Source organism: Dreissena polymorpha, chromosome 1 (genome assembly GCF_020536995.1).
Source record: "Dreissena polymorpha isolate Duluth1 chromosome 1, UMN_Dpol_1.0, whole genome shotgun sequence".
NCBI lineage: Eukaryota > Metazoa > Mollusca > Bivalvia > Myida > Dreissenidae > Dreissena > Dreissena polymorpha.
In genome coordinates, this window is record NC_068355.1 from 123,771,537 (window position 1) to 123,786,536 (window position 15,000).

The window sequence follows — 15,000 nt, forward strand, 5'->3', positions numbered from 1 at the left end:
GGAACATTTGAACTGCATGCGTAGATCCACTAGTGTGAGCCCTCCCAACCCGTAAAACATACCCTGGATAAAAATATGGTAGAATAAGTATTAGGAAAAAAATCGTTGGAAGTTCGTGGCTCAACTATGTAAAAATAGAGCAAAAAGCATCAGGTTGTAAACTATTCGCAGAGAGCCATACTACGGTTTTTGCTATGAGAATGAAAACGTTCAACAGCAGCATTAATGTTCGTCAGCCAATCATCATTTGATTTAAAAAGTATTACTGAATGTTTGCCTATTATTAGTGTAAACAAATATTACACTCGCATGAATCATAAATATGTCATGTGGAATACAGTTTATCAGCACATTAAAGTGATTCTTGTTTTATGAAGTATCATATCAATATATTATATTACGTTCGAGTTATTTCAGGTCTTAAAAAAATGTATGTGTGAACAGTATCGTCGTGAAATAAATGACCAATGTTGATCATGTTTCGCGACTGTAAATTGACATTTCATTTTACACAACTGTGAATGATTGCAGTTGACATGCACTACGCAGCGATTCCTCTTGTTAAATGTACAGTGATACAGTCGTTTCATGATAGTTTAAACCTATTTATTTTAGCTCGATTGCATAGAAAGTAATTCCTACTAAGTCCGTTGCCTGGGCCTAGAACCAGTACTTGGTGTCTATATGGGAGATCGAAAGAACGCTCCCACAGCGGGGATCGAACCCGTGACCTCCCGGTCGCTAGGCGGACACCATATCCATTACACCACGGCGACCTTTTTATTGTTTCATGATATATTGATCGTTATTCTTATTCTTTGTTTTTATATGAAAAAAGGACTTGAGCTTTAACGACTGATTGATAAATCATTGCAAATAATTGTGTCAGAATGATCGCAACGCTTTGCAAACAAAAGAATACCTCGTACATCATGTTTACAAATGTTTTATATTCATGCTACATATGTTTATTTACATGCACCGGTTATGAGTTGAGAACGGCAGGTGACATGAAATGAAGCTATTGTAAAGCTTTTCTATAACTAATGACTTGAATGTTAGAAAAAGTATGTGACATGTTAATTATCTGGAACTTACCTTTAACCTTAATGCAATTGTGTGTATGCAAATCATATTTTATAAAATTATTTAAGTTGGCAATAATAAAAATACATTTTATTATCGTAGTCTCGTGTTAATAGACGATAATAATATATGAACATATTATACCTCACTTAAATTTGTTTCTTCTTTGCGTTTATAAACTACACAGGTCCGTTATTTTGAATAGTGCCCGGTAAAAATGCGCGCGCATCTAGTCAGCGGGCGGTATACAGTATAGCGCCCGCTGACTAGATGCGCGCGCGTATAATACTGCCCACTAGGTTACATACCCCGACAAGGAAGTGGAACTTGGGGGGTTACATGCAGTCAGTTTGCTACTAAGCACATATGATGCAGGTCCTGGTGCATAAGATTTTTTAAATGTATTTCAAATGATAAGTTGTGGTATCAGTTTAAAGGTACATGTGTAAGTCACAGGGCAAAAGGCCTGATTTGTGCATTTCTTTGTATGTTGGTGGTTGCCAGCCTCAATAGTAGGGCATGGTGTTTGCCTTCAATATGGCAGTGCTGGTAGCTGTCAAAACCGGTGCATATGTTCTAAGGTAATTATTTTGAGCGTACAGCGTGTAGAATTTTTTCAAATGCAATTTGTTTGTAAGCTTATGAAACCACCTTTCCAGTCATGTATAGTGATATATTGGCTTATCGCTCATCGTGGTGAAATTTGAGATAAAAAATTGCGATTTCTATATAGAACAAAGAAGGAAATTATTTGGGGATACTTAACCACTAGAATGTTGGTTATTTGTAACATGTGTGCAAGTTTTACAACGCAACGATTTTTCGAATACTGTTTCCTTTGTTTACAAAAATGTCGTCTGGTGGTGGCAGATTTGCCTGTTTAACAGAAGAAGAATACGAATTATTGGGTACATATTATTGACAGTAACTGATAAATATTGATGAATTTTATATTGTGTTATTTATTTTTGTTTCTATTGACATTTATCGGCACAAAAATGTTCGGTATTATATAAGAAATAGAAATCCTCACTTCAGGCCCAATGGCAGAATAGTGACCAGCCAGGCAGCCCCAAATAGTATATGGACCTCAAGGCTGAGGTCCATATACTATTTGGGACTGCCTGACTGGTCACCACCCTGCCATATGACCCTCAGTAAGGTTTTCTATTTCTTATATAACATATCGCTATTTTATAAAGCAACAATTGACATCATCGGCAGCCATTATTCGTATTTGACGGCCAATATGATCATATCGGCCCATGGGCCGATTTTCTATATCTAAAGAAAATCGCACCGCGCGACTTTAACTGAACAAAATGGTGTTAACATTCGATGTAAGATAATGGTGATAGCTATAAATACGCACAAAATCAACGAACACATCGGAAAAAGATGATCAAATGTAGCATACAATAAGCATAAATAAAATGTTGATTACAACTGAAACTGAAACATTAACCTCAAATCAGTTTATTTCATTTTACACTATTTTTCGGACCATAAACAATATTTACGCAATCGTATTAACTAACCGGAGCGATTTATTGTATTCCTATAGAAATTTCCAACTATGCCTTACACAATTCAATTCTTAATATGTCTGTATACGTTTAGTGATTTTTTGTAATAAATTGTAAGGTTAAAAACAACCACGTCCGTATTGTTGTCACTTTAAATCTAGAGAATCTAGCTTTAACTGGGTTATTTTGTCACGGAAATAACATTACGCGTGATACATCCTAAACTACGTAATGTATTGAATGAAAGTACAAAAAGCTGGCTCGGCAATATGTTTTCCTAGAAAACAAGAAGGATGATATAGTATTATACAATAACACACGGCCCGGGTCCTATCATCATAACGACCCACCGCCCAAAGGCCCTTAAGCCGTAATGTCGGAAGCAGGCCGATTATAGAACGGCCAAACTATGCCATTTTTTATCGGCAAGTTACATGCTTTGAAGTATGTGATCTCTTTCTGTAACGTAAATATACGCTGTAAACCATATTTATTGAGATATTATATGTATATACATTACAATTTCTGGCAGCTGCCCCCATCGGTATATAATACATTTGAAAGTGACCGATGCTCGACACATCTATCCAAAAATGACTAAACATATGTTGCTGTTGATGTTGTTGTTTTACAATACACATCTACTTTCTGGCATGTGTACCTTTACAAAGTTGTAAATGTGATTAATCTACGTGTGAAAGTATAGATGAGATCCTACATAAACCCTAAACACATGAGTGTATACCAATCTATATCAGAATGTGACACTCGTCATGGTGCATCCTCATCGCCCATTGTATTACCTCTTAGTTCGCAAAAACCTGCTGTCACAGAGCAGACTAAGCACATCTCAATTAATCGCACAAAAGGAACAAAATTATGAATCAGTATGTTTATAGAAAATGCCGATCGAACGACGAGTTTGTGTTATTCTCTCTATTTCTATGTCGCAAAACGAGCGGCGTATGCTTTCTTACCATGGAAATCCAGACCATAACGACCATCACGGTAATCAACTGCCTGTTGGGGTCCAACAAGTTTTCCGGCATTTCACTCGACGATTAATTATATAAAATCCATACTTCTTTCTGAAAAAATTGTTTCATTGTTTTTATTTGAATGCATTCATTTAACAACTAATAAGAGAACGAAACAAAATAACAGAACAAACTATAACGAACAAAGAAAATATGGTTCGACCTGATGAATCGTCATTGTATGTATGTATAGATATCAAATCAAACTAAGCTTGATGTAATATAATAATGTATTTCAAATTATAGTGAAATAATCGATATCGATTGACATTTTACATTTATCCCATTTTCAACGCGACATTGACGGTATAACACCTTATGAAATATACTAGCCTATATTCAACACTGTGGGATATACCTGCCACGTGCACGGACTACTTTTTACTTTATCACTGAATGATTTTTCATAATTAATAAAGTCGAGAAAACTTTAGCTTCAAAATTATACGACGTTCAACCTTTAAATCTAGTTATATGACATAATTTTTCGCCATCCGTATAATGAATCAGCTGATTGATGGCGTCATAAAATAACACTTTTTGCGTCATTTCCCCCCCCCCCCCCAAAAAAAAAAAATGACGATTTATTATAAACGCGACTTATTTCACATGTACATGTACTGTATACCGACATACGGTGTTTGAATTGTCAATTAATCACATTTTCCTTATTTCGTGTAATGTGCATTGTTTATAATCCATGCATATACTTTTGACATTTAAGAATGTACAACAAGCCATACAAATATCGCACAATTCATAATAATCCGCAATATTTGCTATCCGATTTAATTCACGTTAATCATAGAGCTGTGTAAAGTATAAGATGGTAAAAATAGCACCACACTGGAATTCGGAACGTCCCATTTTGTACACGGGTATTATCCACTGATTTATCTGTTGTGTAATGGAATGTTTTCCATTATTTGTGTATTTATATATTAAATTATTTTCTTGTACACAATAAGGGCATTTATCATAGACAAATAACATTGTGCAAGTTTAAACATAATTATGTTTGTATGCAGAAATCTGCAAATGCATCTGAGCTTACCAACGGCTATCATTTGATAAACTGCTCCGGTTCATTTTAACAGCAGTAATGTACATAGAGTACATGACGTAGCGTGTGACGAATCAGAAAGTTTATCGAGTTCATAAATTCAGTTGAAAATAGTGATAGTATGGCATGAGGGTCTTTATTTAACTATGCTAAAATAATTATTAAAGACCCTAGATGCAAAATCGCCAATTATTGAGTTAAATGGATTATTAGTTGGATTTTAAAGGATAATTAAAGGTAAGATACTAATTCGAACGTGTTTTAGTGTTTTTTTTGTACTTTTGTCGTTCCCTGTTCTCGGGGAAATGATTTTAACATGGGGGCCATTAATGCATTGGATCACACACGGCATACCCATAACATTATATAAAAAAACACGTTCTGCGCGTCCTGAAATTCGTCGTCCGAAGTCGGAAATCGTATTGCCCTGCATATTAAGTCAAATAAAGTGTCAGTCGCTGCAATTGTCTGTTTACTCGTCGATAGTGTACATGTAGAATCTATGTTGACATCGCCATCATTTTGTCAGGAGCAATCGCCGCCATATTGGATTTTGATCATTTTCTTTCGAAAATAAAATGAATTATACTAAAGTAAAATCTTCTTTTCGCGGTCGTAATGTGTTACAATTCGCATGCTGCGTAAAATTGTCGAAGCATATGGTGATATTTTTACTAGTTTTACAGTTTGTGAGTGAATTTTTAAGACTATTTTGCGTACCAGAACAAATACTTTTATATCACTACGCATGGTTACATTCGTTAGATTTTAAGCGATTTTTAAGAATGAATTAAACTAATTGTTAGGCTGAGGTTATAAGATCTAGTTATGTTAAATGTCACGTTGAAAACATTCAAATGGGATAAATAGAATACTAGGATTAGCGTTGAATACAGAGAATTTTATGTTGCTCGGCTCAAACACCGAAAGCGCTCGCCAAGGCTCGCGCTCCCGGCGTTCTAAGCCTCGCAACAGAAACTTCTCTGTATTCAACGCTAACCTAGTATTCTCTATGTATATTTACGGGAGGCAGCGATAAAGTAATGTCGACTCTCGTGGCTCGTGTGTTGCATCAAAGCAAAGTTCTTAACTCAACAGAATGATACATTTTTTTCGATTATTACAAGATAAAATTAAGAGGTGCCCCTTAAGACATATACCAAATTTTCTTTGAAAAACTATTGATGTACAATACAAAAAGATAATCCGAACCCGAGCATAGCTTATAAAAACATATCGGTAATTTCGTAAAAAAATCATGTTAGAATCTGAATAAATACGTTCCAGTAAATAAAAAAACTCGTCTTACTTTGTCGATGCTTTCCTATCACTTTCTTTAACGCACTCGATGTCTCATAGCTTCGCTTGGGAACTTCTTGTAGATGTTTATTTACCGATAAAAACGACCATTTTAATATTATGTATGAAAGGACTGAACTTACAATATAGCTGAAAAAAATATGCAATTTTGTATTGCACGCTTGTATCTACACATATTATACCTGTTCGAAATGTAATTTAAAGTGGCTCTTGTTAAATGACCACGCAAACAAAGGTTAACAATACGCCATGTATAAACGACAACATGTTTTGAAACCATTGTCGATGAAATTATTCATATTTGAAAAAAGTCATGAGACGACATTTAAATACATTTGAGATGAATATTTAGTGGCAGCTGGTCTACAGCGACAGATTGATTGGGACGATTTACTTTTTTGATCAACTCTGATTGGTATTCATGTGAAGCTCGAAGCTGTGTATCGTTGTCAATATTATATTAATAGAATGTGTCTATTAGAGTTTACTGACAAAGAACATAGTATTAACCCATGGGATCGTGATTTACCAATGCTGTTTAAAGTAAAAATGGTCAAGTTGTACAGATAATTGGTTTATTTAAATAGAGGTACACTTTATTCCGACATTCATCTAAAATGAACTGTATTGCTTTAATATCAGGCACCATTACGGCGTAGTCTTAGTGTTTCTTTATAGCTATGTTCATACGTCTTCAACCACCTAATTTTTCAAACGAACCTTTATTGCGATAAATCTACTGCGATTACCCGCTCATATTATAAAACAGCCTTTATTGATGTTTATCTACGGCACCAATCTTATAATTCTATTCTTAGATAGCTTTATCGCTCTTTATCTACGACACCAATCCGGCCATATTCTACCAAAATCTGTATTGCTATAGACCTCACAATACTCTAACAAATGCTTTATTGCAACTATTCTCCGGCACCAACCAACCACAATTTGAGTCGCGTTCTGAGAAAACTGGGCATAATGCATGTGCGTAAAGTGTCATCCCAGATTAGCCTGTGCAGTCCGCACAGGCTAATCAGGGACGACACTTTCCGCCTAAACTTGATTTTCGGCAAGGAGGGACTTCCTTGAAACTAAAAATACCATAAAAGTGGAAAGTGTCGTCCCTGATTAGCCTGTGCGGACTGCACAGGCTAATCTGGGACGACACTTTACGCACACGCATTAAGCCCAGTTTTCCCAGAACAAGACACATTTAATCTTTATTGCAATTAATTTACGACGTCAAACCGACCATATTCTGCGCGAGCCTTCATTGCTATTAATCTCCGATGCTAACCTGAACATTTTATAAAATACATGTATATTTTATTGCCCATAATCTACGGATCCAACCGACCATAGCTAAGAAAGCTTTTATTGCTTTTTGTAAACGCCACCAATAAGAGAATATGTCTAGAGAGCCATTTATTATTATTATTTCTATTTATCTTCGCCGCCAACAAGTCATATTCTTACAGAATGTGGTTGTACAGATACGGTAATTTATATGGTGGAAAATAGAGCCGTACGTATTCGGTAATTTCTTAAAGCGAAACATTCTTTTCAGTACCTGATCAACTTTAGGTATTCTATCATGTACTGTTTAACCGAGTCATAGAGACCCTGAACAGGTAGACAATATGTGTTGTCGATACAAATGGGGATAGCTGAGAACCCCATATGGATAACATACCGGTATACTCATTATAGATATGCGGTTGCAATTGTTATGCATTCGCTACTTAACAGGAACAAAAATACATTCACTTATTCATATTACTGTTGGGTTGTCGGGTTGTCTTTGACTTTAATATGTTTGCTGTTCTGATCGTAGCTTTCGAAGTTTTTCAGCATTTGCATTCTTAGCCAGAATAGCCTTTTGTGGCATTCATATGTTTCAAACATTGTTGAAAATAAGCCATCGTCAACAGAAATACTGACATTTCCGTCGAGGGATTATTTACACTATTTAGTTTTACTTAATTAAAGGCATGCGTCGAGACAAACGGATGAAACATTGGTTATGTTGTTATTTATTATGGGCTAAAAATATATTAATATGATATTCTATTAACAAAACACATGGTGAATCGATGGGATTGTATTTTGGTTCAAGCGATTTTTTTTCAATCAACGGTGTTTTTCAAATAGCTAAGTGTCATAACGATAAACCGCCCTCTTTTTAATTGAAGTCATCCCAGTGAATGTCAGATTTTATAAATGAAAATTAAAATGTGGTGTTCGCCACCTTTTACGATGGCAACATTGTTTATATCGCTGATGTATTTGTCACGCATTTTTTTTATTAATAGCATACATGTTTTGATAACAACAAAAAATGAAGTACACTTTTTAATTGTCTATCGAGTTTATTTAGGAACATTTTCTAAATGAATTTGATACAAAAAATGTATCGCTTCATGACAAAATGCTCAAATGCTATTACGCAATCATTAAGTTAGTTTTAATATCCTATTCAGGGGCAGCATTCGCAAAATGTTCAAGGTTTTAATACTGACATTGAAACGTTTTGATCTATTGTGCAACACTTTTTAAAATTTACATATTTAACGACAATATTCCGCAACAAGGAAATTAAGGTGCATAACTTACAGTTAAATGGCGTTTGAGTTAAATATATAACGTTTTATATATATTTTAGACTATTGTATCGCCAACATAACTGAACAACGATATTTAAGTTGCTTATTTATCGATTTAAAAAATAAATTCATAAATGAAAGTAATTCAATCTTAAACTTATTTGAAGTTATTTGGAAAACATGATGTTTAAGATAAAGATAATGGTGAAACTACATGGATTGTGTCGCCTCAAATTGCACTATCTCGGCTTATATAACGTCAAAACAGATGTATTAGTGTTTTTGGCGATTATGGTCAAAGAGAATGCTTTTAACGAGCGTAATAAAATCATTTTTGTTTCGTTTATTATATATTCCGAGGAGAATGAAAAGATGGAAAACAGAGTATGTGTCCATAACAATTGATACTTTCTGACCCAGGTGCACATCGACTCTTTTTAGTAATTATTGAACTATCTCACTGACATTTGTTAATATTAGTGTTTAAGCACTTTATCGTACTTTTGGTTGCTGCCCAGTGCAAATCCTATTAATATTATATATATTAAACTTATTTTGCAACATGTTATTGTCAGTGACAACAGCCGTTAAAATATACAAATCTGCACAAATGTTGATACACCATAAGTTTGACAGTTGAGTGGAGCTATAAGGGCTCCTGTGCTGAAGCCCATGTACATGGCGTTCATAGGGAATGCGGCCTCGTCTCGCCACTATTATATGAGTCGTGTTCTGAGAAAACTGGGCTTAATGCATGTGCGTAAAGTGTCGTCCCAGATTAATCTGTGCAGTCCGCACAGGCTATTCAGGGACGACACTTTCCGCCTTTATGGTATGTTTCGTTTCAAGGAAGTCCCTCCTTACCGGAAATCAAGTTTAGGCGGAAAGTGTCGTCACTGATTAGCCTGTGTGCATTGCACAGGCTTATCTAGACGACACTTTACGCACATGCATTATGCCCGGTTTTCTCAGAACACGACTCATATCAACATCCACTGGCAGCTGCAACGAAATTGAACGGTAGGTATATGCTATTCACCTAAATGACATTACTCTTTTTTTGCATAACAATTGTATTATCGGTTGTTTTAAGCAAGAGTTTCTTTTCACCAAATTACTATGCATCGGGTATAAAACGCTTTACATTTCTTAACACGTAACACATTTTGCAAAACGCCAAACTATACGTATGGTAAATTTTACTATACACGTTTTATGTTTAACACTTGGTTTTTCAGAAACGTTCGATTTTACAGACGAACTAATGAGGTTAGATATATAAATAATTGACCATTGTTTGTTATTGTTATGTAATTTTTATTAGAAATTTTGCAAAATTCTATTGGACATTTCAGGAATTTGCTCAACTGTTATTCTGCCGTAACCTTTGTTTCATCTTGAAATGTCAAATGCCAAAATTATTGTTTATGTATTAATTAAATGAGGTGTTTTACCCATCCATACTTTACAAACACATCTGATTAAGCTGAAACTCATTTCAAAAATAAAAATAAAACATAAAATGATAAGCAAACTTTCGAACACGCCCAAAGGGCTATTAACATAGACAGATTTATACTTTGAAATTAATAACAACCGTTAAATCAAGGCAACTGCATTCTACAAATAAATAAACGGTGTAAAAATTAAATTCAATATTTTAAATTTAAGTATTACAATTTATATTAAGAAGTTCGATTACATAACGTTATAACTGTTATTTGTGTGAAATTTAAGTAAGTTATCCCACATAATGGATATGTTGTATATTTTTTTAAAGTGACGCATAGTACATAAATAATCATTGGTATTTACAGCAATAATACGATCGATATTATAATAAGCAAAAATATTTACAAAAACATTGTACTACCCAGCCATATAAATGGCTTACGAGTCACTGAGTTGACATGTTATCGGTGTAGTCATAAAATTACATCAAAATGTAAGATCTCGAGTGCTTTGGTAGTTGTATAGACACACAATTTTCACATCCAAGTTCGTGTTTAATTTGGCGGTAAGATCTGAGCTTGGGTTGGGATAGGAGATCTTGTTGCCATTGATCAGCATACATACGTGTAAATGTCTCTTTAGCATGGCACAACAAATTGTCCAGCGACAGGTTGCTCATGGATTTAGTAGTATACAGGTCAAGTTAATTTAATTGTTCAAAAGTATGTTTAACGTCCGAAAACCATCCGTGGCTGTGTCCGTAATCCCATAAAAATACTTTCTTTGTAATTCTGTCATCTGGCATTTCGACGAGACGGTGCCATAGGCGGAGCATGTTCAGGTGATGTCGCACTGTGGGCGATTGCCATCAAGTATCGCCATTTATCGCCAAGTTCGACGCATGTTTATAGACGCCTAGAAACGACCGGATGGCTCTGTTCTGTATCGTATCACATTTTGCGTATTTTTTTTATAACCCTAGACCCCAGAGCTGTAGTCCATCACTGGGATTACACTGGTATCGTAGAGTTTTGTAAACTCGTTAAATGTAAGTCCATTTAATGCTTTAGCCTTGTTTATACCTCAGTCACAAATAGACACCGATCACCGTCCGATCAGCGGCCGACGTATTTTTCCGCTTATCGGGCTGGCGACCGGCCGATGATCGCAATGAAACCGGGCCAATTTGTAGCATCGGGCGGCGTCCGGATTAATTTTAAGTCTCACGTAAAATTTTACCCGACGTCGGGCCCGGGAAGGAATCGAGTTGTGATCGAAACAAGATCGGACGATCAACGCACGGGTATCGCCCGGCGATCGCCCGACATCGGATTCATTCAACATGTATTGGCAAAAGTAAAGGTATTTCCCAGAGGCATATACATCGGCCGTTGACCGTCTGATTTCCGGAGGGCCTCCGCACGATGCCCGACGGACGCCGGACGATGCTCGTTATGATGCACGTACAATGAATCCGATGTCGGGCGCACGCCAGGCGATAACCGTTCGTTGATCGTCCGATCTCTTTACGATCTCAACTCGATTCCTTCCCGGTGTAGCGGTCCATTTTTTCCCCCGGCCAGTTTTTCCCCGGGGAAAATTTGGCCTATGCCATTTTTTCCCCGGGGAAAGATTGGCCTAGGCCGTTTTTTTCCCCCGGGGAAAGATTGGCCTAGGCCGTTTTTTGCCCGGGGAAAAATTGCCCAGTCCAATCTCCCCCCCCCCCTCCTGGCCATATTCCCCCCCCCCCCTAAATTAATTGCAGCATGACTCTCGGCCATTTTGTTCTCCCCTCCACCAATCTTTCCGCCCTCTCTAATTAAGAATTTATTGCAAAATGACCCACGACCATTTTTCTCCTCTTGGCTAATCTTTCCCACCTACTTTAAGAATTAATTGCAACATGACTCTTCGCCATTTTTCTCCCCCCGGCCTATGCCCCCCCCCCCCCCCCCCCCCCCTACTTAAGAATTGATTCCAACATGACTCTCTTCCATTTGTTCTCTCCTCGGCCAACCCCCCTCTACTTAAGAATTTATTGCAACATGACTCTTGGCAATTTTTTACAATGTACAGTACATTTATTAATGTGAAATTCTATTACAGTAGTTTTAGTTATGTTTTTGTTTGTTAAAATTGTCCACTAAACAAGTAAAGTATTGCTAAGCAAATGTTTGAGAGAATTTTTTTATTTAAAAAAAATATTACTTTACCTACCCACCTACCGAACCGTAAAGGCAGATACATGATCGCATTTTGTTCATTTCATCGTTCTGTTAGACAGTTTAGATTCTGATAGATTACACTTATTATAAATTCAAAAGGTTATTGCACATTACATGTATATTTAAATTTGATTTTCCTATCCTGGTTGTTCAACTAAGATAGAATTATCTGAACATGTGTATTAATTCTATAAAAATTCTGTTGTTAAAACTACTTTTACAAGTTAGGGGGAAAAAAATTGCCAGGGGGACAAACTGGCCGAAAAGTGAAGAATAAATGTAAAAAAGAAGTAAAATAAAAGATTAGGGGATAAAGATAGTTTAAGCAACTCTATCAAATTCTGTTGTTAAAATTACTTTTACAAGGTAAGAGGCGGGGGGGGGGGAACTGGCCACGGGGGAAAAACTGGCCGAAAGGTGTAGACGCAAAGATATATCAAATGAAAAATCAGGGGGGGGGGGAAGAATTTGCCAATGCCTTTTTTCCCCGGGGAAAAACTGGACTAGTCTGTATTATCCCCGGGGAAAAAGTGGCCAGTGGGGGGAAATGGCCTGTTACACCGGGCCCGATGTCGGTTAAGACACACTGTCATATAAACAATTAATCCGGACGCCGCCCGATGCTACAAAAAGACCCGATATGAGTGCGGTCATCAGCCGGCGCCAGCCCGATGAGCGGAAAAAAACGTCGGCCGCTGCTCGGAGGGTGATCGGTGTCTATTTATGACTGAGGTTCAGTGGTTTTTGAGCACTGTCTGCGCCTCCGGAAAACGGAGGCACTCCCAAAGCAAACGGACCCGATCCCAAACCGAAATTATAAAAAAATCCCAATTTAGAATGAAGTGTCTTATAACTTGTGTGACTAACCAGTGTTTGTTTTGGTCAAAAATATTTGCTATAAGGTTTTGACTGTTCAGTTCTTATATCAGAGTGTAACTGTAACTGAAAAACAAAACTGCAGTACTTGAATAAACGTTGAACATGCCCAATATTGCATCTGTTTATATAAAGAAGACAAAATAACAAATAAAAACAAATTTATTTGTTAAACCGCTGAATTATTTAAGCATGATAAATTCACAATTTTTTCCCAAATGAGCCGTTTCATCGAAGCAAAAATTCCCAAAATGACCAATTTTGTCGATAAAAAATTCCCAATTTGGTCAGACTCCTTTTCCCAAATAAGGCAGAAAAACCACTGAGGTTTTAAACTTTGTCACTCATCGGACGGCGGACGGCTCCGACGTGTCAAGTCTTCCCGATGCCTGGAGATCGGACACATCGGCCGGCGACCGGATTATTTGTGACTGAGGCATTAACAAGCCACCAAGCGCGCGACCAGCCGATTCCGCTAATATATTTGCTGTCTCCGTGAAGTCAAGCGTATCGGTCAATACACAACCCAAGTATTTATAGCTCGGTGTAACACTAATAATATCATCTCCTATTTTAAAGTGGAATTCAGTTTTATTTTTTCTTTGTTTTCTAAAGTGCACGATGTTCGTTTTTGTTAGATTAATTTTCATGCGCCAGTTTTTACACCAGTCACTCACTTTATTCAGCATGTTCTGTAAAATTTCCTCGTTTTCACCCAGGATAACAATGTCGGCCGCGTAGAGAAGTATGCATACATTTTCGCCGTTAATCATGATTCCCAAGTCCATGCACTTCAATTCTATAGCTAAATCGTTTATGTATAGTCCGAATAGGGTAGTCGAAATTTTGTTTCCCTGTTCTACGGAGCATTCTATGTCAAAGTAGTCCGTGAGGTGCCCATTAACATCAACCCTTGCCCGTGAAGTGCTGTACAGATGTCGCAGTATATTATAGAACTGTCCTTGAACGCCGACGGATAATAGTTTTGCCAGCAAGCAGTGTCTGTCAACCCGGTCGAAGGCCTTCATCATGTCGATAAAGCACGCATATGTCGGTAAGCCTTGAGATTTTCTATTGCGGATGATAGAACATAGTGTGAATAGATGGTCTGTACAGGAACGCAGTTTCCGGAAGCCGTTTTGTTCATCTACTATTATATCGTTCGAGTCCAAATATGTTGTTAGTGTGCTGTTTAACACACTTGAGAAAATTTTGCTAACCGCAGGAAGTAGACTTATTCCACGGTAGTTGAGCGGTATACGACGGTCGCTTGTGCTGTTTTTCGGTATTGGCCTAATGATGGACGATGACCATAACGCGGGCGTTATCCCAGTGATAAAACATTTGTTAAAAAGTTCATGGAGGAGCATGTATGAGTTTTCATTCTTAAACACTTCATATGGGAGTAGGTCTTCACCACATGCCGTGCCATTTTTACAATTCAGTACAGCCTTTCTTATTTCAGCAATGGAAATGTTAGCGTTCAAAATTGAACACGAGTTGTCCTCCTGGTTTTCATTACAGTGTTCTTCCAGGTCGGTTTTGAATGGTTTGACATCATTATAAAATTGTTCGTCAAAGTTTGATCCTTCGCAAGCTTTTGCTTTGTTAAATAGATTTTTAAAGTCAATCTCCCATCTTTTAAGGACACTTGTTCTGTCAAATACAATGTCGCCGTTTTCGTCAAGTGTCTCCATGGGTATTGAGGAGCTTTGTTTTGGGCCCAGTGATTTTATGTGGCGCCAAAATTCTTTGGGATTCTCTGTGCAGATCTCCTCGAGTTCAGTTTGCTGGTGTCGTTCGTATCGTCGT

At 37.0% G+C, this 15,000-nt stretch overlaps 1 protein-coding gene across 1 annotated transcript in view; it reads right to left on the reverse strand.

The window, feature by feature from the left end:
* LOC127848589 (major facilitator superfamily domain-containing protein 4A-like) overlaps window positions 1-3,661 on the reverse strand; it is a 10,132-nt gene extending 6,471 nt beyond the window's left edge. Inside the window, exons 1-2 of the mRNA XM_052381169.1 lie at window positions 3,590-3,661; window positions 1-63 (exon numbers count right to left, since the gene is read on the reverse strand). The exon at window positions 1-63 is cut by the window's left edge and continues 145 nt beyond it. Coding sequence (XP_052237129.1) covers window positions 1-63; window positions 3,590-3,661 — 135 coding nt within the window. The remainder of the gene's footprint in view (window positions 64-3,589) is intronic.
* Between the last annotated feature and the right edge of the window lie 11,339 nt (window positions 3,662-15,000).